This window comes from Vicia villosa, linkage group LG3 (genome assembly GCF_029867415.1).
Source record: "Vicia villosa cultivar HV-30 ecotype Madison, WI linkage group LG3, Vvil1.0, whole genome shotgun sequence".
In the NCBI taxonomy this organism is placed as follows: domain Eukaryota; kingdom Viridiplantae; phylum Streptophyta; class Magnoliopsida; order Fabales; family Fabaceae; genus Vicia; species Vicia villosa.
The window spans coordinates 178721922-178747944 of NC_081182.1; the positions used below are offsets into that span (position 1 = coordinate 178721922).

At 36.1% G+C, this 26023-nt stretch overlaps 2 protein-coding genes across 4 annotated transcripts; both read left to right on the forward strand.

Annotated features, from left to right (window-relative positions):
* Positions 1-3274: 3274 nt before the first annotated feature.
* Positions 3275-16907, forward strand: LOC131662619 (protein LEO1 homolog). 3 transcript variants are annotated; one of them, XM_058932448.1, is made up of 13 exons: positions 3275-3436; positions 3596-3888; positions 6064-6202; positions 6295-6480; positions 6840-7016; positions 8418-8549; positions 8626-8805; positions 8885-9013; positions 9143-9247; positions 9383-9622; positions 10248-10385; positions 10604-10764; positions 16615-16907. In XM_058932448.1, the coding sequence occupies exons 1-11, from the start codon at positions 3338-3340 to the stop codon at positions 10377-10379; spliced, it is 1812 nt and encodes a 603-aa protein (XP_058788431.1). In that variant the 5' UTR covers positions 3275-3337; the 3' UTR covers positions 10380-10385; positions 10604-10764; positions 16615-16907. The 3 variants fall into 3 exon arrangements, with proteins under 3 accessions (XP_058788431.1, XP_058788429.1, XP_058788430.1); XM_058932446.1 differs by having other exon boundaries at positions 3276-3436; positions 9377-9622; XM_058932447.1 differs by having other exon boundaries at positions 3276-3436; positions 6067-6202; positions 9377-9622.
* On the forward strand, positions 16409-23968 carry LOC131659454 (uncharacterized). Its single transcript, XM_058928642.1, has 13 exons — positions 16409-16423; positions 16627-16907; positions 19739-19865; positions 19949-19963; positions 20040-20135; positions 21484-21510; positions 21602-21665; positions 21857-21966; positions 22082-22261; positions 22397-22501; positions 22589-22799; positions 23413-23553; positions 23654-23968. The coding sequence occupies exons 1-11, from the start codon at positions 16409-16411 to the stop codon at positions 22697-22699; spliced, it is 1131 nt and encodes a 376-aa protein (XP_058784625.1). The 3' UTR covers positions 22700-22799; positions 23413-23553; positions 23654-23968.
* Positions 23969-26023: the final 2055 nt, after the last annotated feature.

Here is a 26023-nt window from a genome sequence, read left to right on the forward strand (position 1 = left end):
TTGCAAAAAACTATTTTGATGCTTTGTTTCGGGCTGGGGCAGGGAGCTATGATGCTGTTCTCTGTCTGCTAGACCGGAAAATCACCGATAGTGACAACACTAAACTTCTCCAGCCGCTGTCCTTAGAGGAGGTTAGGGCAGCCCTATTTGATATGCATCCAGATAAGTCACCAGGGCTAGATGGTTTCAACCCGGCATTTTTTCAAGAATACTGGGACGTGTGCGGGGAAGACATATTCCAGGCAGCTTCTGTTTGGCTTGATAGAGGATTTTTTCCTACATCCTTGAATGACACTAATATATGTCTTATTCCCAAATGTGCTCAACCTAATACTATAAAAGATTTCAGGCCCATTTCTCTTTGTAATGTGATTTACAAGATTGTGTCGAAGGTTTTGGCTAATAGACTTAAGAAAGTGTTGGATAAGTGTGTGTCTGAAGAACAATCGGCTTTTGTGGAAGGCAGGTCTATTTTACATAATGCAATGATCGCAACAGAAATTATCCATCATCTCAAAAGGAAAACGGTTGGTCGGAAAGCGTCGCTTGCTCTTAAGATTGACATTAGTAAAGCGTATGATAGGGTGGATTGGGGATTTCTGAAAGGGATGCTAGAAAGATTAGGATTTGCTGAAAAGTGGATCCACTGGATGATGATGTGTGTGACCTCGGTGAACTATTCTGTGCTAGTTAATTCGGACTGTGTTGGACCTATTGAACCAGGAAGAGGCTTGAGGCAAGGAGACCCACTGTCTCCTTATCTCTTCATTCTTATATCGGAAGGACTCTCTACTCTTATTCGGAGCTATGTTGCCAGGGGCGACATCCATGGTATCCAAATCTGTAGAGGGGCACCTAGTGTGTCCCATCTACTTTTTGCTGACGATTGTTTTATTTTTTGCAGGGCTACGCTATTAGAAGTTAGTCATATTATGGAGATTCTCAATTTATATGCTAAGGCGGCGGGTCAGGAAATTAATATGTCAAAGTCAGAGGTATTCTTTAGCCGTAATTTGAGCATCCCTGCTCAAGAGGATCTGGCTAAGGTTATGGGGGTTCGTCATGTTCTTGGCACAGGGATGTACTTGGGACTGCCTTCGTTGATAGGCCGTAGTAAGAAGACAACTTTTTCCTTTATCAAAGATCGTATCTGGAAACGTATTAATTCTTGGAGGGGTAGGTCTTTATTCAGGGCAGGTAAAGAGATCATGATTAAGTCTGTTCTTCAGGCTATACCAGCTTATATTATGAGTATCTTTCTTCTTCCGAATGGTGTGATTGATGACATTGAAAAAATGATTAATTCTTTCTGGTGGGGAGGTGGATCTCATAGTAAGGGGATCAAATGGATGTCGTGGGATAGGTTGACTTGTTTGAAGGAGGAAGGTGGCTTGGGCTTTAGGGATTTTAAAGCTTTTAGCATGGCTATGGTAGCTAAACAGGGCTGGTTTATCATGTCTAATCCTCAGGCTCTTGTATCTAGAATCTTCAAAGCAAGGTACTTTCCGAGAACTTCTTTGTTTGATGCAACTCTTGGTTATAACCCCAATTTCATTTGGAGAGGTATTTGGAAGGCTCGGGAGGTTCTAATGTTGGGTAGCAGGTGGAGTATAGGGGACGGTAGCAACATAAAAGTCATGCACGAACCTTGGCTCCGCGGTAATCGTGAAGGATGCATGGATGGACCGCAAGCCCAAGGTGCGTATAATATTACAGTTAAGGATTTGTTGCTGCCTAATATTAAACAGTGGAATATGAGAGTAATTCGGGATTTATTTGATGTTACAGTTACAAAAGATATCTTACAAGTTCCATTGGTGGAAGAGGTTATGGTTGATAGATTGGTTTGGAAGGAAGAACAACATGGTTCATACAGTGTCAGGTCGGGGTACCGCATTTGGAGGAAGGAGAGGAACAGAAATAGGGGGTGGCTATGAATGATAATTGGAACTGTTTATGGAAGATTTCGGCTCCGGCTAGAGTAAAACATCTACTTTGGAGAATCTGTCGGGATTGTCTTCCGACGCGGGTGCGACTCCGCCAACGTCATGTTCCTTGTGTTCCTAATTGTCCGTTTTGTGATAATGATTTTGAAGATGACTGACATGTTTTCTTTGGTTGTTTGAATGCAATTTCCTCTTGGCGGGCAGCAGGTTTGTTTGATGTTATATTTCCCCGTCTTCACTCTTTTCCGGATGTTAAATCTGTTATTATTGACATTTGTAGCAAGGAAGATAGAAATCTTGCTGGTAGAGTAGCTGTGATGTTAGAGGGTATATGGAAGAATAGGAATGATTGGGTTTGGAATAATGAGAAAGAAGAAGCTACTGGACTTGGTTGGTTAGCCTTACACAAGTGGCAGGAATGGTTTTCTGCACAACAGGTCCGACACACCGACGACAATAATGAGAATCTGTTACATTGGAATCCACCGCCGAATGGGTTTTTTAAGTGTAACGTGGATGCGGGTTTCAATAGTCAGTTAGGTACTACGAACCGTGGGTGGTGCATTAGGGATGATCATGGAGATTTTATTCTTGCTGGTACAGCATGGGATGGTGGCACTTTATCTATTCTAGAAGCGGAGGCCTTAGCCCTTAAGGAAGCTATCCAAGGGGTGATCACCCAACACCTTGACCATGTTTTGTTTGAAAGTGATTCTCAGCTGGTTGTCCAGAGTTTAAGATCCAATGCTCATGGCACTTCAGAGTTTAATTTTATTATTGCTTCTATTAAATTGTTGTTACTAGATTTTCCCCACTTTGAGGTTAAGTTTGTTAAGCGTCAAGCGAACTTGGTTGCTCATACCTTAGCTAAGGCGGCCAATTCATGGACTCGACGCATGTTGTTTGATGAGATTCCTCCTTGTATTTTCTCTTATTTGAATAATGAAAGAAGTTAAGTTTGCTTTTGTCAAAAAAAAAAAATTTTATATACATTGAAAATAATATATTATAAAACAACTGCGCAACGCGTGAGTTATATATTATTAGTAAACCATAGTTTTTACGTGCCATAAAGATAGTCATAAAGACTATATTACATTAAGTGAAAATCCTATTTTATAGTATAATTATTAAGTTATATTTTGAGTCTTGCTATACATCTATGACACAAATTTAATTTTTTTTGTCAAAATTTAAAGAAGAGAGCAAATAGTATAAAATAACAACACGTTTTTTTAATTAAAGGACTAAATCGGAACATAATTTATGTAACTTCTAGAAAATATAAGTATCAGTTGTTTTCGCTGAGAGCAACACCATTAATTTGCTTTAAACGGTGCGCTGCTGAAAAACCCCTCACTTTCCCTCCGAAACACAGAGCGCACCAAACAATGGGAGGAGAAGAAAAACGGCACCAGATGATGCAGAATCTCTTCGGAGATGAATCCGACGAGGAAGAAGAGCTCGAATCCAATCCTCAACTCAATTCCGTAAGATCATCGCCCACTCCGTATTTCCGTTATCAAGTCACCATTTCCATTATCTCAATATTTGTTTTGAATTCGATTGTATCTGTGTTGGAAGATTATATTCAAACTTTCGAAATTCATATTTTACAACTGAATTTTCTGGAATTTTGTTTTTTGCAGGATGAAGGAGAGGGAGAGGTAGGCCAAAACGGAGAAGGAGAAGAGGAAGGAGAAGGAGAGGTGGAAATAGAGAGTGAAGGAGAGAGGGAGCAGATTTCTCATGAGATTGAAGAGGAGGTTGGTGATCAGAGAGAACAAGAGAGAGGAGCTAGGGATTCGGATAGTGATGCTAAAGATGATTATAGTCAGCGCGTTGTTACTAGCCGGCGTAGGGATGTTGTTGAAAGTGGATCTGAGGAGAATCATTTCAATGAAAATGATGGTGAAGAAGTTGATGCAGCTAGAAGCTTAAGGTATATCCATCTAGTGTTTTGAGTAGTTAACCACATTGTTGTGTAATGTGTATGTTATTTTTTCTGGTTTTGTTACTCTGTTTATGTGTTGGTGAGTTTGTTTATTTTTTATGGGATGAAATATTTTGTATATAGCATTGATGTTTTTGCCACAATAGCGATCTTCCATTAGTTTATTTACGAAGATGTATTTATTTGCGCAAATTTGTTGTCTGGATGTAAACTTTTGGATGTTATTATGTTTGGAAATAAACATATGGAATGTACCGGTGTAGTGGCTAAAACGAGGGTGTCAAAAACTATGGGCCCTATTATGTTATGCTATTGAATGCGAGAGAATCCGTACTAAGCTTCGTTGGCGTTTATAAATCTACAATGAAATTGATGATTGGCATAGAAGAAGATGGAGAGATGGCGGGCTACTTGGTTAATTGAACTAGGTTTTGTTACTCGTATATATTGTTGTTCTTAGTGTTTATGCAACTTTACGATGGGATCTAATAATGTTTTGTTATTAATCAAGACTTAGGCTTTGTTTGGATTAATGGGATCTGATAATGTTTTGTTATTGATGAAGACTTAGGCTTTGTTTGGATTGATGAAATCAGGTGGAGCGGGTGGTATGAAATGAAATGGAGTGGTATTCCATTGTTTGGATGGTTTAAAATCGGATGGAGCGGAACGGAATGAATTGGTATGCATTCCATTTCATTCCATCAATTATCACCATATTTCTTTCCCTTCGATTTGGGTGGAATGAAGAATTTGTCTCGTTCCGTCCTAAAATTTCCAAACAATGGAATGGAATTTTCATTCCGCGCCGCTTCATTCAACTCGGCTCCTTTCCATTCCGCTCTCTTCATTTTGTGATATCCAAACATAGCCTAAATTCAGTTGATTTTTTTTTTTAAAACAATTGCACGTATAAAAAAGAAAAGTTGAAATGTTACATTAACCAAGTCTTTTAAGATACAGAATTTCAATTTTCACACAAGTTGAAATTAGTTTTGAGCCCAATTTTTTCTAGAGTGCTATATTATCGTAGAATAGAAAGTTGAAATGTCTTAAAACCACAATTAGTCTTCCAAAATATAGTGTTTGACATAAGTTGGAATCAGTTTCAAGAGCTCAATTATTTCTAAAGCGTTCTCATATTTTGAAATATTTAAGTTAATTTTGTAAGTTAGGAACTAGATATTTAAGAAGTTCCACAAATAAAAAACTGAGTATAAAAAAGAAGTGAAGTGATTTGGTCCCAATATTCCTTTTCCCCTCCTCAGCAAACTCTCAAACCCTAGTCGTTGTTTTGCTTCCCCGTGCCCTCTCTTCTCACCATCAGGAAAAAAATAACTTGCTCACAATAGCTTTAGAGATTGAACACCCTGAGAATGAAAGATAGAGAAATAAACTTACGCGCAACACAGAGACAAAAGCCGAGAGGGGCTTCTGGGTTGCAAGGACTTGCAAACGCAAATGTAGAGAGCCGCAGCGTCCGGCCCCCAAGGCTTAACATTACCAATAGTAGTCGATTCTATGTTTCCTCGAGGAAATCACGCAAATTTCACCCGGGTAATCGCTCTTCTGCTGATTGGCCACGATCTCGAGTGTGAGAGTTGCGCCTCAGAAACCCCCAACAAGAAGGTTTCACTTTGCGTCGAAGTTACAATCCTTCCAGCGACGGCGCGGGTATTAACTGTCTAGATTTTTATATGATTTCGATCAAGATAGATCTGATGACATTATTATTTTTGTAATGTGTAAATTTGCTGCCCCAAATGACCCATCAATTATTGCATTGAGATTTCTAATGGATGATGAAACTTCCTTTTCTGTTTTATATATTAGCCGAAACTCCATGAATTTAATACCTAGTTATTGAAATTAAATACCAATGGAATCTATGATTTTGTAAGTGCATTTCATTTCAGTATTATACAATTTATAATTGATTATATCTGTGTGTGAGTGTAATTTGCAGGACGGGTTGGCTGTGTTGTTCTGTTTCTTATTCTTTGTGTTGATATGCATGTTTTAAAAAGTTATCTTGAATTAGAGGATCAAATAGAACGTAGAAAATTACCGATGACCAAAAATTTATCATGCACAATTCTTTTATGTAGCACAACATTGACACTGAGAAATTGTCTTTTTTTTTTTTATCTAAAAAAAATATAGCAGGTCACCTAGAGATGAGAATGATCAAACTCGTGATTTGAATTCTGCCCCGGAAATCCGTGATGTATTTGGTGATTTTGACGATGAAGAGGAGGACATGGGGTATGCAGCTCAGCAGGACATTGGACAAGATTCAAATGTGAGTGTTAGGTGTCAGTATTGACATATTTCATTTACATGTTTACTGTTCAAGTTTTAAGAATTAATTATTTAGCTGATTTCTTGTTGTAGAGATATCCAGCGGATGAAGAAGGGAGTTATGGAAAGAGTCTGAGACCAGAGGATATACTTGCTGATGAAGATCATCAATATGAATTAGAGGAGGAAAACATTGAAATGAAAACTAAAGATAAGCCCCTTGGGCCCCCCTTGGAGTTAGAGATTCCATTACGTGAACCACCAGCTCTTCCTAATAAGGTCTGCCTTGTGTGAGACCTGTGTTTTATATGTTATTTTTAAGATGAAGCTGGTTAAAACATTAAGTTTCTACTCTTCTTTTGCATACTTTAAATTTTGTGTTAGTTTAAGGTTGTTATTCGTATCAATGAATGTATGTATTTTGAAATGTTTATAGGAACATCAAAGTTTTTTGATAAATTTCTGATGTTATGTTTGGTGAAAGTGACCTAAGTGATAATAATTAAACAAGTTTCAATAAAAACGTTATAGTGAATAGATTTTGACATTTGGTATCATTCTATTGGGACCTAACTACAAATAGAACACATTTATTGTTTGATATGCATTCCTGTAAACATCTCTCATATTTGTGGCAGATGAACTTGATTAAAGTTTCCAATATCATGGGTATTGATCCAAAACCTTTTGATCCTAAAACATATGAGGAAGAGGATACCTTTGTAACTGATGAACTTGGAAACAAGAAGCGCATACGCTTGGAGAACAATATTGTACGTTGGAGAGAAGTCAAAAATCCTGATGGCACAACTTCTGTAAGTAATTGTATACTATTTTAGTTTTTATTTTTATTTTTATATTCCTTCTTTTACATCCATGGTAACATTTACTCTCTTAGTTGTAGCAAGAATTAGGTGGGGTTGGTTATATGGACTATACAATGCCACTGTGTTCTATCACGGACCATTTCTAGATTTAAACCATTTAATTCCAAATCTTTCTTAGTGGTTCTATCACGGTGCTGCTATAGGTTGTCAATAGCGCGCAATAGCACTGCTATAGCGGTATAATGTAACGGCACGGCCCCTCACGGCTACGCTATTGGTCTGCAAAGCGCTATTGACGATAGCGGTCATAGCCGCTGCTAAAATTGCTGTCGTAGTGGCACTAGGGTGGTGCAATAGCGGCGTCATTGTGATTTGATGGCTGCTATTCTCAATTTGGAGCAAAATCATAAGCTCTAATATTTTGAAACATAATATTTTTTTAAGGGTATGTTGGCCTTTCCACATGTGTTATGCTTCTCTAGTTTCACCTTTTTTTTACATTGTTCTCCCCTGCAACGTCTTCCATCGCATCTTCTGCATTCTTCGTCGTTTTCATCTATTTCTTCACTGTTCTCCTCTGTTTCTTCATTGTTTGCCTCTGCCACTAATGCGTTACTGTTTAGGGTTAATATTAATGAAGAGGATGATAATATTGTGCAGCAATACTTTTATAAATTGATTTTGATTGGAACTCATTTTGATGGGATATGTGATGTTGCAGTTTCTATTTTGAAGTATTTATGTATATTGTTAGAATTTATGTTTACTATGTACGTTGTTTTTTAGTCTTCACAATATGGTCATCCTGCTATCCACTATGCAGCTATAGCATTTTAGGGGTTTGGCGCTACACGCCGCTATCCGAGATTAACAACCTAGGTGCTATAGTGGATATACATAGCAGGTTTTGGGCTTGCCGCAATTGTAATTACTGGCCGATAATACGGGGTTTTCCGCTGTAATCCGCTATAACGGCGCCACAAATTGTCCGGTATGGTGGGATTTTGGTTCTCCGCCATCCGCCATGGACAACACTGGTTTGGTCTGTTGTTTTTTTATTATAATTTTTTTATATATATTATTCATCTCCCTTTTGCTAATGCTATACTGTCTTCTCATGAATCATATTTCAAGATAGTGACATAACAAATAGCCTAATTATGAAATGGCATTTAATATGTATTACTGTTGATATGGTGCAGAAAATCTACCTATTGAATGTGCAATACATTTTCTTTTGCATTAATGTTTTTTTTATTAAGAGTATTGGCAAAATGAGTTCATGTGTTCTTATTTATTGTTAAATGGTTTTCAACCTTTTAAGGGCAGCTTAGTTTCAGTTGCACTACATCACTTATTTTGTAGTAAAAAGATATTATTCATGATCAGGTTGAAAGCAATGCTCGATTTGTAAGGTGGTCTGATGGTAGTCTTCAGTTGTTAATTGGGAATGAAGTTCTTGACATATCAGAGCAGGATGCCCAGCATGATCAATCACATCTTTTCCTTAGACATGGAAAGGTGAATTTCATTTTTCTCATAACATGTTTGATGATTTACTTTTTCCCCTCAATGGACCATGTGTACTTTCTTACAGGGAATCCTGCAATCACAAGGAAGGCTATTACAGAAAATGAGATTTATGCCATCTTCCTTGTCCTCAAATTCTCATCGGTTGTTGACTGCTATTGTTGACTCAAGGCAGAGGAAGGTTTATAAGGTTAAAAACTGTGTTACAGACATTGATCCTGAGAGGGAAAAGGAGGAAAAAGAAAAGGTATAATCAATCATACAAATTAGTCACATACTTATATTTTGTCTCAAATACAATAGTCTAATTTCCCTATCATTCCCAGGCTGAAAGTCAAACTATTAGGGCTAGCGAACTGCTTAGCCGTAAGCGTGACAAGGTGAATAAAAAATATACTCCAACTGACAGGAGGCGTCAACTTTCTCCTGGGTTTTTAGAGGATGCATTGGACGAGGTATAAATTTAGGAATTGTTGCTGGAGACTCTACTGTCTTTTAGATGTTTACATATTTGCTGCAATATTCTCTAAGCATCTACTTAAACTGTGTCAGTTCCATTATTTATCGACCTTCCCTTTCTTCAGGATGATGAAGCAGATTACTACGATCCTCGTCGTAAACAGCGTCACTTTGAGGACGAATTGGAAGCTGAAGTCCGGGCAGAGAAAAGGATTATGAATGCTAAGAAGGTATTATTATTGTCTTTCGGAGTTGTACTTTTCGTTGATTATATTTGTATTAACATTAGTAATGAGGGTTATATTGTTGATTATATTTGTATTAACATTAGTAATGAGGGTTAATAATTGGAATTCTAGTCACAGGGACCAAAGAACATCCCTCGTAAGTCATCTATTCCACCAGCAAAATCCTCACGGAATCCATTGGGTTACCCATATGAGAGAGAGGAATCTGAATATGAAACTGATGAAGACGAAGAAGAAGAAATACCTCGTTCACGTACGAGGGATGATGATACTGAGCCGGAATATGAGGACTCCGAAGAAGATGATGAAGAAACCGGCCAAGCCGATGCTGCTGCTTCAGACGAGGAAGAAGAGGAGGTACTGAAATATTTTATTATATAATAATTTTCTTTAATTTTGGACTCCATAGTTATTTCTAATTATTTTCTGTTTACTTCTTGTCAGTGCACCATTTCCCTTGGTTCGTAAAAACCTATTTTATCTTTGTTTAGTTGACTATTTTTGTATCTCCGGATAGGGTGAAACTTTTGTGTACATATGTTTGGATCCTTATGTGCCTTGAATCAAGTCGGGAACTTCAGAAGTAGGGGGTGACCATGGGTTTGCATTGGTTTGGGTTACGGAAAACTCAGATCCAAACCAATATTCGAATTGGTTTGGGTCATCGGGTTTAATAATTTGAAGAGTATGATGAGAAACTGGCCCATATAAGATTTGCGATAGTATCAAGATATTATTATTTTTCTTTTTGTAAAGATACATCAACCTTTGGATTAGGAAATCAATCAAAGGTTGATATATTAACATATCAATGATTTGTTAAGCATTAACTATTACACTATCCTTGTTTTTTTTTGTTCTGTTTAATTGTACATGTCTGTTAGGTTGCTATCTACAGGCATGCACTAATGCACTAATGTTGTAAATAAGTTATTCACTAACATTGTTATGGTTTTAATACTATTTTGATGGTTACTTGCAGGAACCGAAGCATAAGAGTCGGGATTTAGAAGGTAAGGTCAAAAGGAAGGGGTTTGGATCTGAAGAACACTCTCTTCCTAGAAAACCAACCAATCGGCGAATGACCATTGTGTCTGACAGTGACGACGAATGAAATTCTGTAAGTCAAGTTTTCATTCTGTGCTGCCTTAACTTAATATAATTCATTATTGTGATTGCGTCCTTGCCGCGAGATGTGAACCATTTGTTTTGCTTCCAAAAGAGAGAACCTTTTGCTATTTTCTCCTCCACATTTTCTATTCATTTTTGTCATCGATTTTCGGGTATGAAATTAGCTGCGCTGTAACTTGTTTCATTCTTTTTTCTCTCATGTTTCAGGTTCTTGCAATTGGAATTTGGAAGGAGCAATGCTTTTTGCTGCAGCACAAGCTGAGATGACGACTCGTTTTGCTTTTTCCCTCCTCTATATTCATGCTTATACAAACTTAAATTTTAAAGTTATAGACACATCAAGAAGAACCACAGGCACACATCAATTGGTAATTTGTCTCAGGTCTTGTTGTATGTTTATATTTCCAAAAACAATGGTCAAATCTTCTCCATAAAGTTGCTAAGCTATATGGAAAGCGATAGGGTGATCAAATCCAATAAAAACTGCTATCTGATAAAAAAAACTGAATATTTTTTTATGTATTTCGATTCTCTTTTATGAAAACCGTTCAGATCGGATTGGATTTTTGTTGTATGTTTGGATCTAGAAATTTAGTAAATCGGGGCCACTTTATTTGACTATATTTGTATGTATTTACATAAATGAGATGTGTTAAAATACGAGAGACTAAGAGACATTTAAATAAACCGTGTGTTTTGGAAAGCACTACGGAGACTTTATTATATATATAGAGATTATAGCTAATTACATGATATAGTCGACGATGTGAGACTATTCTATATACAAATATTATTAACACTATATATTTACAAATATCAACACTCCCCTTAAGCTTGAGCTTATAAGTCAAAAGCACCAAGCTTGTCACATATATAATTAGTTCTAGGACTTCGCAGGGATTTTGTAAACATATATACCAATTGATTATTAGAGTTGACAAAGTTTGTGATGATGTCGTTTGATTCAATCTTCTCTCTGACAATGACAGTCTATTTTAATATGTTTGGTCCTCTCATGGAAGACTGAATTTGAAGCAATGTGCAATGCAACTTGATTATCACAAACAAGTGTCATTGGTCTTGCTTCTTCAATTTGAAGTTCTTTGTGCAACTGTTTTAACCAAATGAGTTCACATGTTGCCATTGCTATGGCCCTATATTTTGCTTCGACGTTTGATCTTGCAACTATGTTTTGCTACCTTTTTAGGATATAAGGTTTCCTCCAACAAGTACACAATACCCAGAGGTGGATTGTCTATCAATGAGTGACCCTGTCCAATCAGCATCGGAGTATCCAACTATTATACACTAGACCCTGGAGCACATTTGATGTATTTCAGAATTCGAATAACAACATCCATGTGTTCCTGACAAGGGGAATTTAAGATTTGGCTTACCATTCTGACTGTTAAAGAAATTTCCGAACGAGTGGTTGTGAGATAATTCAACTTTCCAAACAATCTCCTATACCTTTCTTAATTAGTTAAAGACTCTCCCTGATTGGATAGTAGTTTGACACTTGGATCCATAAGAGTGTCAAGGGGTTAACATTCAACAAACTTGTTTCTTTCAAAATATTCATAGCATATTTTCGCTGAAAAGTCACCAAACCATCTTTAGATTGAGCTACCTCAATACCAAAGAAATAGCGGAGTTTATCAAGATCTTTTGTCTGAAATTGATTCGACAGATGTTTCAATTTGAGTATTCCCTACTGATCACTATCAGTTATGAAAATATCATCTACATTCACAATAAGATAAATGCACCCTTGGGCTGAGTGACGATAAAAAACAGAATGGTCAGCTTCACTACGGATGATACTAAACTCTTGTACTACAATGCTGAATCTGCCAAACCAAGCTCTCAGAGATTGCTTAAGATCATAAAGAGACCGGTGTAGCCTACACCATATTCGATGACTCCCCCTGAGCAACAAACCCAGGTGGTTGCTCCATATATATACTTCCTCTTCAAGATCACCATGTAAAAATGCCTTTTTGATGTCAAGTTGACGAAAAAGTCAATGTCGAATGGTTGCAATGGCTAGAAGAAGTCTAACAGATGCCATCTTGGTTACAAGTGAGAAGGTATCACTATAATCCAACCCAAAAATTTTAGTGTAAGCGAGCTTTAAATCGATTAATCTTACCATCTGGACCAACCTTCACTGTATAAAGCCAACGACAATCTACTAAAGATCTCTCAGGGGGTAGAGGAACCAGTTCTAATGTACCCTTGCTTTGAAGAGCACACATTTTATCAATCATTGCTTGCCTCCGCTCAGGGTGAGATAATGTTTCACCTACAGTTTTAAAAATAGAAACAAAAGACAAAGAAGTATACTGCAAAGGGGAAAGACAATGATAACATAAATCAATATAATGTGGAGAAGGATTTCGTGTTTGATGCATACCTTTTCGAAGGACAATCGGAAGATCGGACTCAGGTTGTAGGATCTGGTCTGGTGATGGTGAGGTACAGGTACGTCCTCAGGGACATTTACGGCCTCAGGAACAGGTACGACAGATGTTGGTTGACGATATGTTTGAAGTAGGCGAGAAGTGGGGGGGTCAACTGTAGGGGTATCTAGTGGGCCAAGTTCCCTAGTATGATGGGGAACAATGGCATATGAGACTTCTAGAAGAGGTGTGGGAGTGCTTTTCTGAAGGGGTTCCGAAGTTACTTGGCTGGACTTGAAATATGGAACCGACTCGAAGAAGGTAACATCGACCGATATGAAGTATCGTTGTAAAGTATGTGAATAACAATGATAATCTTTTTGGGATCAGTGATAACCCAGAAAGACACACTTTAGTGATTGAGCTGATAGTTTATCAAGATTAGGAGATAAATTGTGTACAAAAAATGTGTATCCGAAGACTCGTGGAGGAATTGGGTGAAGTGGAGAATTGGAAAAAAGGATTGAATGAGGGATTTTGTTGTTAAGGACATAAGAGAGCACGCGATATATAAGGTAACATGCTGTTAGCACATCACCCCCCCAAAACTGAAGTGGAACATTACCATGGAGAAGTAGGGTTCGAGTGGTTTCTATGAGATGCCGATTTTTGCATTCGGCTACCTTGTTTTGTTGAGGTGTATAAGGGCAAGATGTTTGGTGGAGAATACCATTGCTGGATATAAAAGTTTGAAATTGTTGGGATAAGTATTCACGAGCATTATCACTTCTTAAGGTACAAATAGACACGCCAAACTGAGTTTTTATTTTATTTTATAAAATTATTCAAAAATAGAAAATAAATCAGATCTATTTTTCATTAAAAATAACCACATGCAACGTGAAAAGTCATCAATAAAGGTGACAAAATACCTAGACTCAAGAGTATAGATAGTACGCGAGGGACCCCAAACATCAGAGTGAATTAAGGGTCCGTTTGATTCAACGGAGGGGAGGGGAGGGGAGGGGAAAGAATTTAATAGAGGGGAGGGGAGAGAATTTAATTAAATATATGTTAGGTTCAAAGAAGGGGAGGGAGAAGAGGGATTTTTAACAACATGAATGTTTGGTTCACAAGGGGGAGAGGAGGGATTTTAAAATCAATTTACTTTTTTATTCTTATAAATATTGTTATTTGTACTTAGTAAAAATAATTCTAAATAACGAGTAAATTTCACCAAAAAAAACTTGTTCATTCATAAATCATACTATAACAGTAAACAACAATACACATTAGTTAACTATAGATCTTCAACGCAAATCAAACCATTATCTGATCTTGATGATTCATATAACCTAATAAAACAATTTCTATAATTAAAAATAGATAAAATAATGTTAGAATGTTAAAAATATTGGACAAATAATATTAGACTTAAAATCTATATTTATAACATAAATATACTATATTTGTATATATTTATTATTATTAATAGTATAATAAAAAAACCTTATTACTATTATATATTTTAAATAAGAATTGATATAAGTATGTTATTATTATGAAAAAAATAATATAATATCAAAAAGGGAAATTCAACAAAATAAAAAGGAAAAAAACTCACCTGAGAGCAACGCACAAATAACAACCGTACAATAGAAGAAAAATGAAACGGAAATAACACGGAGAAAAAATTTAGTCTTTAATAATTCAAGACAATCTTGGAATTAAAAAAATAATTGAAGATAAAATAGGAAAATAATAAAATTATGATTAATGAATCTTCCCTCCCCTCCAAATCCTTCAAATTTGGAGGGGAGCAAAAAGTGAGTTTAAGAGGGATTTTGCTCCTCTCCCCTCCCCTTATAAAAAATGAACCAAACACATATATTTATAAATGTTCTCTCCCTTCCTCTCCTCTCCATCTACTCCCAACTAAACAGACCCTAAAACAAAAGAGGAAAAAACTCGTTTATTGACTCGATTGGAAAATTGACTACGAGTGTGTTTCCCTAACTGACAGGACTCAATGTAAGTTAGATACCTTCGATAAATTTGGAAAGACTGGGATGACCTAACTGAGCATGGATAGTGAGTGAAGATCTTTGGTTGAGCATGTCTGAGATGACACTGAAAGGTAATAAAGGCCCTGAGACTCATATCCGATGCCAATTGTCCGTCCCGAACTCTGATCTTGCAGGTTAACATTACTGTTAGTGAAAGTGACAATACAATCAAGAAAACAAGTTAAAGGACCGATGAAAGTAAATTAAATGGACAATTAAGTAACATATAGAACATAAGTAACATATAGAGATGGTAGAATTTGAACAGTATCAATCCTTTCAGATCGGGTTTGAGAACTACTGAGAGAGGTTATAGTAGGTAAGAAACCCGAGGTAGAGAGAAGAGAAAAGATTTTTACTAGCAGTAACATGATCAGACACACCAGAATCAAGGACACAAGGTCCAAGAAAAGATGATTGAGAGAGGCAAACAGACGAATTACCAGTGTGTGCAACAGAAGCAGTAGAATCTGAGTTCTGATACCACCTGAGGAAATCATCGTAGTTTGGCGTAAAGAGAAAATATCAAGCGAAACGGGTGAAAAAGGATCAGTTTGAACTCAATTATAATTTTTCGTGAATGGAAAATAAAATCTGAGACTGAATCTAGAATAGTTGCACGGTGGCGAGTGGGGCGGTGGAAAAATCGCCGGGATCGGCTGGATCGCTTTTGTCGGAAGGTCGCCAGAAATAATAGCGGCGGCGGTAGTCTGGTGGTGACCGGAAAAATTCAAAAACTGATGCCGGAATGAGTCACGACAGTGTAAGGCAAACCGGAGTTATGACATAGTTTGCCAAAAATTTCTCACCGGAAGACAGTGGGTCAACCGGGTAAAACATGGTGAAGGGTTGTCTCTAAGTAATCTTTGGATACCATGTTAAAATACGAGAGACTAAGAGCTCATTTGAAAAAACCGTGTGTTTTGAAAAGCACCACGGAGACTTTATTATATATAGAACTATTATAGCTAATTACACTATATAGTCAATGTGGAACTATTCCGTATGCAAATATTCTTAACACTATATTTACAAATATCAATAAAATGAATTTAATCTTAGTGTTCTCTAATGATTTTTTCTTTTGAAATATTCATGGGATGATTTTTCCATAGTGTTCTCTAATAATTTTTTGATAGAAATTAAAATTATACAAAAAACACAAGTAGAGTACTAGAATCCTATAATTAGATGACAAGTACCTTCAGTTCATGTCTCAGTTTATGTTTTTCTCTTTAAGCTTATTTACATTGCGAGCTTAAATAAATAATTATTTCATAATGACCTCCTTAACAAATGATATCTACACAAAAAATTTGCCCTTGCCCTTTTTTATTGTCAATTCTCCTTTAAAACTGTCTTTTTCAGTCCAACACTTCATTTTTTACACCATTCAGCTTTTAGCATTTAAAATAACAATCTCAATGTGATAGTAATAGTACAATTTGAGGCGTGAACATCTATAATTTATCTTAATATAAGAAAAGGAAATGCTGTAGAAATTTCTATATTACCCCTTATTTGTTAAACATCATGTGTTTAAAATGGGAACATTTGATGTAATATTCTTACTTTTTGCCATAATCTCAATATATTTTTTCCACTACAAACTCACCATTTCCATTATCTCAATATATTAGCTTGATGTATTCGTTTCAAATTCAATTGTTTATTATGTGTTTCGATGATTATATTCGAACTTTCGAAATTCAAAATTCACAACTGAATTTTTCTGTATTTTTTTTTGCAGGATGAAGTATAGGGAGAGGTAGGGCAAGAAGGAGAAGGAGAAGTGGAAGGACAAAGAGAGGTGGAATTAGAGAGTGAAGGAAAGAGGGAGCAGATTTCTCAAGAGATTGAAGTGGAGGTTGGTGACCAGAGAGAAGAAGAGAGTGGAGCTAGGGGTTCGGATAGTGATGCTAAAGATGATTGTAGTCAGCGCATTGTTACAAGTAGGCGGAGGGATGTTGTTGAAAGTGGATCTGAGGAAAATCATTTCGATAAAAATGATGGTGTAGAAGTTGATGCAGCCAGAAGCCTAAGGTATACCCATCTACTGTTTTGAGTAGTTAACCACATTGTTGTGTTTGTTGTTTTTTATGGTTTTGTTACTCTGTTTATGTGTTGGTGAATTTGTTTATTTTTTATGGGATGAAATATGTTTTTGCTACAACACTAGATCGTCCATAAGTTTACTTCCGCAGATGTATTTGTTTGCACAAACTTGAGCAAGTCGGGATAAGCAAAATAGCGCTGGAAGTAAACATATAGAAAGTGCTCGTGTAGTGGCCAAAACGAGGGTGTCAAAAACCGCGCCTCTATAATGTTATACTATTGAGAGCATGGTTATTAAAATCACGATCTAAATCTTACGATTTTACGATCTCACTCACCCCCAACAACCTAGATCCTAAGTAGAATTGCGTGTTGTAGTCAAATTATGGAAAAAAAATGGTAAAACCAATGATTATGTGCGATTGACCAATCCTGGCCACCACCATTACAAGTCAAGAAGGATGACAAGATACAAAGCCGCAACAGTTTCAGTTCGGTGACCTCCATTTTCCCTCGAATACACTTGCTTACGAAAATATCATGTAGAAATACTTCAAATATGTAGTATTATTTTCCGTTTAAGTAGCATCTTACGATTTTTCTTACCATCTTATGTTTTGCAATCTTGCTACCCCCTCTCGATCTTACAAAATTAATTGAGTAGGATCTTCCGATCATAGTTACAATCTTATATTTTACGATCTTACCATCACCTCCCGATCTTATGCAAGATCCCGATTTGACAACCTTGATTGAGAGAATCCATGATAAGCACCGGTGGGGTGGAAAAATCTTCAATGAAATTGACTATTGGCATAGAAGAAGATAAGAAGATGGGGAGACAACATGCTGTATAGTTAATTGAACTAGGTTTTATTAGTAGTATAAATTTGGTGTTCCTAGTATATCTGCAACTTTATGGTGGGCTCAGAACATGTTTTGTTATTGATTAAGACTAATTTCGGAGAGCCTTTAACAATTGTATATATAAAAAAGAAAAGTTGAAATGTTACAATAAGAATAAGTCTTCTAAGATACATTTTTTTTTCAATTTTCACATAAGATAAAATTGGTATTATGAGCCCAAATTTTTCTAGAGTACTATCTTATTGTAGAAAAGAAAGTTCAAATTTCTTAAAACGGCGACAAGTCTTCTAAAATAAAATGTTTGACATAAGTTGGAATCTGTCTCAGGAGCTCAATTTTTTCTAAAGCGTCCTCATTTTTTGAAATACTACATTTAAGTTATTTTTGTAAGTTACAAACTAAATACTTGAGAAGCTCCACAAATAAGAAACTGATCCAAACTGGACTAAGTTACTTGGCTGTGTGTTTGTGTGAGTCAAACACGTCCGATAAAATGAGAGAATGAGAATTTGTGGTATCCACTTCAATGCTAGTTGAATCTCTTTGCAAATTGCAACACGATACCAAACCCACACTTGGAATTTTGGTTTTATGGTTAATGTGCTTTAGACATCTAGTTAAATATTCTAGATTTCCTTGTGGTTTTGTGATATTTTTTTATGTTTAAGTGCTTTTCTTTGTGATGATTTCTCTTGCCGGTGCTGTCCTTCTTGATAATGTCCTTGCATGAATAAAAAGTTATTTCAGTGGTGCTGTAACTATGAGAATGCAATTTACTTTTTCTATTTATTCCACCAAGTTTCTTATAGACGATGCCCTTTGTATGCAGGGTGTCTAGTCTATACAAATATGTCTTGTGTAGATTGTACAGATTGCATTAAAAATTTCCTTCAACCAAGTTGTCTGTGCACTTTTTTTATATCATTGAATTTCAAATCCCACAAGCTTCAGATTAAGAGTATTAGAGTAATCCTTAGCAGCAATGTAGTAAAAGAGTATAAAAAAAGCAGCATTGATCTAATTTGGGCCAAAATACCCCATATTCCTTTTCTCCTCTTTTTTAGCTAACTCTCTGATCCTAGTCACTGTTTGGCTTCCGTGTGCTATTTGGTCTCACCATCAAGAAAAAAAAACAACTTGCACAGCCAAAGAATTTGAAAGAGAAGGAAACTTGTGCACAACATGCAAATTTCAAGGACTTGCAGACGCAGACACAGAGAGTAGCCGCGTCCAGGCCCTGAGACTTAACATCACCAAACGGAGCCGTTTCTGTGTTTCCCCGAGAAAAACATGCAAATTTCACCCCTGGTGCCTGATATTCTGCTGATTGGCCGCGATCCCCGGCCGTGAGAGTCGCCCCTCAGAAAACCCCCTGCAACAAGGTTTAACTTTGCGTGGAAGTTACAATCCGCCCAGCAACGGCGCGGCCGCGCGGGTATTAACTGTCTAGCTTGATTTCAATCAAGATAGATCTGATGACATTTTTATTTTTATAATGTGTAAATGCAGAAAATATAACATGTGTATTTTGTCAATTTGCTGCTCGAAATGGCCAGTCAATTATTGCATTGAATTTTGTAATGAAAGATGAATTTCCTTTCTGTTCTGTGTTATATATATTCACATCATAAAAAATTTCATGAATTCAGTACCTAGTCATTGAAATTAAATACCATTGTAACCTTTGATTTTGTCGGTGCATTTCGTTTCAGTATTATACAATTTGTAATGATTATATCTATGTCTGAGTATGATTTACATGACGGGTTGGCGTGCTGTTCTGTTTCATATTGTTTGTGTTTTTATTCATGTTTTAAAAATTTGTCTTAAATTAGGGGATCAATTAGAACATAGAAAATTACCGATGATCCAAGATTTAGCATGCATATTTTTTTTATGTTGCACTACACATAGACTGATAATTTGTCCTTTTTTAAAATAAAAAAATATAGCAGGTCACCCATAGACAAATATAAAACTCATGAATTGCATTCTGCCCTGGAAATTCGTGATGTATTTGGTGATTTTGATGACGAAAAGGAGGATATGGGGTATGCAGACAATGAACAAGATTCAAATGTAGGTGTCAATAATGCCATATATTTTTATTTATACTTTTTCAAATTTTAAGAATTAATCATTTAATTGGTTTCCTGTCGTAGAGATATTCCTGCGGTTGAAGAAGGGACTTATGGAAAGAGCCTGAGACCAGAGGATATACTTGCTGATGAAGATCATCAATATGAATTACAGGAGCAAAACATTGAAATGGAAACTAAAGATAAGCCACTTGGCTCCTCCTTGGAGTTAGAGATTCCATTACGTAAACCACCAGCTCTTCCTAATAAGGTCTGCCTTGTGTGAGAGACTTGTATACTTAAGACATTTGGTTTCTATTTTTCTTTTTGCACACTTAAGTTTTTTGTTGGTTAAAAGTTGGCATTTACATCAGAGAATGTATTTTGAAGTGTTTATAGGAACATGAACATATTGTTTTGGGAGGTTTTTTGATAAATTTCTGATGTTGTGGTCGGTGAAAGTGAACTAGATGATGAGAATTGAGCTTGAACAAGTTTTGATAAAAAGGGTATGGTGAATAGGTTGTTGGCATATGATATCACTCTATTGGATCTTAACTACAAATAGAACACATTTGTCATATGACATTCATTCATGTGACCGTGTATCATATTTGTGGCAAATGGACCTGATTAAAGTTTCCAATATCATGGGTGTTGATCCAAAACCTTTGATCTTAAAACATACGAGGAAGAGGACACCTTCGTAATTGACGAACTTGGAAACTAGAAGCGCATACACTTGGAAAACAATGTTGTACGTTGGAGAAAAGTCACAAATTCTCAACTTCTGTAAGTAATTGTATACTATTTTTAGTTTTTTTTTTTTTATATTATTTCTGTAAGTATTGTATACTATTTTAGTTTTTTTGCATGCTAATACGATCACCCATTTTCAATTAACTCTTGAGGATTGGGATGATGAACATCCTGAAATTCTTGTGCATACTTTTTATTTTCTTCTTTTACATCCATTGTAACTGTTAACATCTTAGATGTAATAAGAATCAAAGCCTTTGACCATTATTTGGGGTTAGCTATATGGATTATACGGCGCCATTGTGTTCTATCTTGGACCATTTCTACATTTGAACCTAGGAATGTTAAAAAAAACGCTGAACCAAGAACCGAACTGAAGTTAAAATAATCGAACCATTATGTTTGGTTAGTGAACCGAATCTGTGTTGAACTAACACTTCTAGAACCTCAAACCAGATGGCAAATAAACCGAACTGGAATTGAAAATGAAAAATGCTAAAAACAAGTTTAAAATTTTGTACTAACAAAAGGTATAATGGTTTGCTTCTTTAACAAATGGTTCGGTTTGAAAAAATCTGTCTTCTAACAGTTTTGTACGGTTCGGAATTCCAAATAGATATACCAAGCCAATAAGTGGTTTGGTTTGGTTCTAGGTAATTTGAAACGGTTCGATTCAGGTGACCTTTTACTAAGATTCGGTTTGATTTGGTTTTGGTAATGTAATATTTTCTCATGAATCATTTTTATAGATAGTGCAGTTAACTTTAGATCTTTGTTAATGGTTTGACTTATTGTTTGAGGTAACAAATAACCTAATTATGAAATGGCATTTAATGTGTATTACTGTTGATATGATGCAGAAAATTTACATGTTGAATGTGCAATATGTATTTTTTTCACTACTGTTTTCAATTAAGAGTGTTGGTAAAATGAGTTCTTGTATTCTGATTTATTGTTAAATGTTTTTCAACCTTTTAGGGCATCTTAGTTTCAGTTGCGCTACATAATTTATTTTGTAGTAAAAAATATTGTTCATGGTCAGGTGAAAGCAATGTTCGTTTTGTAATCTTCAGTTATTAATTGGGAATGAAGTTCTTGACATATCAGAGCAGGATGCCCAGCATGATCAATCACATCTTTTTCTAAGACATGGAAAGGTGAATTTCATTATTCTCATGACATGCTCAATGACTTACTATTTCCCCTTATCGGACTATGTGCACTTGCTTACAGGGAATCCTGCAATCACAAGGAAGGTTATTGAAGAAAGTGAAATTTATGCCATCTTCCTTGTCCTCAAATTCTCATCGGTTGTTGACTCAAGGCAAAGGAAGATTTATAAGGTTAAAAACTGTGTTGGCAAAGGAAGATTTATAAGGTTAAAAACTGTGTTATAGACATTGATCCTGAGAGGGAAAAAGAGTAAAAGGAAAAGGTATAATCAATCATACAAATTAGTCTCATTTACATTATGTCTCAAATACAATAATCCAACCCTATCATTTCCTGGCTGAAAGTCAGACTATCAGGGCTAACGTAATTCTTAACCGTAAGTGTGGAAAAGTGAATCAGAAATATGCTCCAATTGAGAGGAGGCGCCAACTTTCTCCTGGGTTTTTAGAGGATGCTGTGGGCGAGGTATAAATTTGAATTGTTCCTGGAGACACTGCTGTCTTTTTTTAGGTGTTATGTAATTGCTGCAATATCCTCTAAGCGTATCTTCCTACTTAAAGTGTGTCAGTTCCATTATTTATCAATGCTCCCTTTCTTCAGGATGCTGAAGCAGATTATTTTGACTCACGTTGTAAACAACGTCACTTTGAGGATGAGTTGGAAGCAGAAGTCCAAGCAGAGAAAAGGATTATGAATGCTAAGAAGGTATTATTATTGTCTTTAGGAATTGTACTTTTTATTGATTATGTTTGCATTAACATTAGTAGTGAGGGTTAATATCTGGAACTCTAGTCACAGAGACCGAAGGACATTCCTCGTAAGTCATCTTTTCCACCAGCAAAATCCTCACGGGACCCAGTGGGTTACCCAGATGACAGAGGAAGAAATACCTCATTCACGTAAGAGAGATGATGATACTGAGCCGGAGTATCAGGACTCCGAAAAAGTTTATGAAGAAACCGCTCGAGCTGATGCTGCTGCTTCAGACGAGGAAGAAGAGGAGGTATTGAAATATTTTATTATATAATAATTTTCTTTAATTTTGGACTCGAGTTATTTCTAATTATTCAGTTTACTTCCTGTCAGTGCACTATTTCCTTTACTTGGTTCGTAAAAACCAATTTTATCTTTGTTCAATAGACTATTTTTATGTCTTCGCCGGGGAGAGTGAAACACTAGTGATTATAATGAGTGTTTGAATGTGTGCGATTTTTTGCACATGACTTAGTTTTCTTGTCAGTTGTTACAATGAGATAAAGATTTTTGTACTTATATTGAGGTCCTTATGTGCCATGATTCATGTCGGGAACTTCGGAAGTAGGGAGACCATGGGTTGGATTTGTCTGGGTGAGAAAACTCGTATCCAAACCAAATAAATTTGACGGTGATATTATCCTCTAAGTGAATTGCCCCCTTAGCAAAATCACTCGATGTTATTGATACGGTGATATTAACATGGGAGTATGGTTATATAGAATAGGAGAGGTATTTGTTTTGTTTATTTTTGGTAGAGTGACGAAGGACCACCTTTCAGCAATAAATCAATTTAATGCATGAATATTACTCAGCATTTCCATTTTGTTCAAATTCAATACTAATTCGATGGTTACTTGCAGGAAATGAAGCATAAGAGTCTAGATTTAAAGGGTAAGGTCAAAAGGAAGGGGTTTGAATCTGATGAAAAATCTCCTCCTAGAAAACCATCAACCAATCGGCGAATGACTGTTGTGTCTGACAGTGATGAGGATTGAAACTCCGTAAGTCAGATTGTCATTCTGTGTAGCCTTATCCTTAAATATATTGCATGAATTTGTTCATTCACTTTTTGATTCACATGTACATTCCTCTATGATTCAGGATCTTGCAAATTGCAATTGGAAGTTGGAAGGAACATTGCTTCTGGCTGCAGCACAAGCTAGACGACTCATTTGTTTTCTCCCTCCTCTATATTATTGCCTATACACTAAAATTTTGAAGTTTTGGACACATCAAGAAGACCTAGTAGAGGCACACTTTAATTGGTATTTTGTCTCGGGTCTATGTTGTTCACTATATTTCTAATGTTGATTAGAATAATAGTGTAAATATTTTTGTTTTCTGCATATTCTAATCCAACGTTGTATTCCAAGGGAACCAGTGCTATAGCTGAGGAATTTGTCAGTTCATCCCTTCCGCAACAATATTTTACAAAAAATAATGCTATTAATTTGTAAAAAATATATGGTTACATATGGTTTTCTATAGACTAAAGAATTGGTTTCAAGAATCTTAAAAAGTTCATATTTTCTGAAGATAAGAAGATACAAAGTTTCGCATGTTTGTTTCCAAAAGATGGTCGAATCCTCGCCATAGAAGTTACAAATTTATATGGAATTGCATGCCAACTTTTATGAAATTAAAAGGTCGCTCTAGTATGATCCATCTCAAAGGTGGTTTATAGTTGACTCTTGATATTTACATGCCATTGCCAGTAAAATTAATTTTATAAGAAAATAACATTTTCTACACCCTACACTCAAAATATTCATCCAAAAATTCAAATAGGCTGAACTGAGTTCCCTTAAATAATTAGAGAATTAAGTTAATATATACAATTTTTTTTAAATAACAAAGAACTTGGATTAGAAAAGAGTAAAAAAGTACTCAGTTACAAAAAAGTCTGCAACAAATCAAAAAAATCAAGAATAATATTTAGATAGCCGGATATACATGCCAAGATGATCAAAGAACCTCAACATGACCCTTCTTCACCCTAGGCCATTATCCGATCTCTTGTTAAACATTTAAGAAAATTTCTTTAGCCACCTCTCTAGGGGTCACCCCCAGCGAAAATCCCAAAATACCCCTGCTTCGATAATGAACTTCCGAAGCGCTTTTTTTTTTTAAAAAATTTCCACAATTCGGAAGTGCATCTCCGAAAACACCTCATGGGGGGTGTCTTCGGAGATGAACTTCCGAAAACACCTCATGGGGGTGAATTCGGAAATGAACTTCCGAATTATGCAGAAACTGTGTTTTTTTTTTATGTTTTTTCTTAAACTGTCTCGCATTTTAATTAAACGCAAACGCCAAATAAAAATAAGCAACAGATAAACTGAAAATACTAAGATGATAAATCCAATCCAAAAACACTGTGCGAAAGATACAATCCGAAATCAAAACAAAACAAAACAAAACACGTCAAACAAAACAAAAACACGTTATTCTGCCCGACGAGCGTTACAAAATATACATCAAACAAAACAAAAACACGTTATTCTGCCAGACGAGCGAACTCCTCCGAATGAAGATAATTATACCAATCCTCATTCCACTCAGTCTCAGAACCATCAGCGTTGATCATGACTCTCACGCCTGAAGACTGAGCCTGCACGTCCGAGCCATGGACCCCCAGGGGACGAGAAGCAGAACCAGTCAAAACCTTCTTCTTCTCCTTCACCTCCTTCACTCCGCGAGAGCACGAGGTTGAAGAACCCCTTCTTCCCTTAGCGTCACCCATTCCTGCGTAAAAATGAAGAAAGAAAGGTCCATGAGAACTCCTTTTATAAAAGAAGAAAGGGGACAAAAACGCTTGGGAAACAGACAAGTCATTAAAGAACAAAGACGTTGGAAACCAGCGACACGCCGTCAAAGAAGTCAGAACGCATGCACACAAACTTCAAAGAAACAGGCACAATAAACAAAGGCGTTAAAAATAAAGTACTTGCAAATTAAAACGGACACTCCCTACCCTCTCTAGCCGACGCAGTCTGGGTCTCCCTACCCTGTCTGATGCGTGCTGGTTGGTTGTCTGACATGTTCCTGTAAACAATTGAAATCGATTAATATGCGAGACAAAATAAAAAACTAAAAAATTTGAACTTCTGATACAATTCGGAAGTTCATTTCCGAAAACTGGGATGGAGGTGTTTTCGGAAATGAACTTCCGAAACATCCCTGCGATGGAGTTTTCTGCAACTTCCATGGCAGACCCCAAAATCAAACATAAAACCAATTCAAAAAGCTTCTAAACAACCTAAATACTACTAACAACCAGTCCATATATCATTTATGCAATTGAAACCCTAAATAACATGCATTTGAATAATGAATCTAACAAATTTAAAACTTACAAATTGAGTGATTTGTGGGCTTTTGAATGTTGTATAGCAATGTGATTGGAGCTTGATGCAGCCTTGGAAGTGTGTTTGCACAAATTTTCGCCTTTGCTTGTTTTTTATTTGAGTT

Coding starts and splice junctions, on each gene's coding strand:
- LOC131662619 (XM_058932446.1), top strand. CDS start 3,338: ATGGGAGGAGAAGAAAAACGGCACCAGATGATGCAGAATCTCTTCGGA. Junction 6,203..6,294: donor ACATTGGACAAGATTCAAAT/GTGAGTGTTAGG, acceptor TTCTTGTTGTAG/AGATATCCAGCGGATGAAGA. Junction 6,481..6,839: donor CACCAGCTCTTCCTAATAAG/GTCTGCCTTGTG, acceptor TATTTGTGGCAG/ATGAACTTGATTAAAGTTTC.
- LOC131659454 (XM_058928642.1), top strand. Junction 20,136..21,483: donor CACCAGCTCTTCCTAATAAG/GTCTGCCTTGTG, acceptor GATATGATGCAG/AAAATTTACATGTTGAATGT. Junction 22,502..22,588: donor GGATTATGAATGCTAAGAAG/GTATTATTATTG, acceptor CTGGAACTCTAG/TCACAGAGACCGAAGGACAT.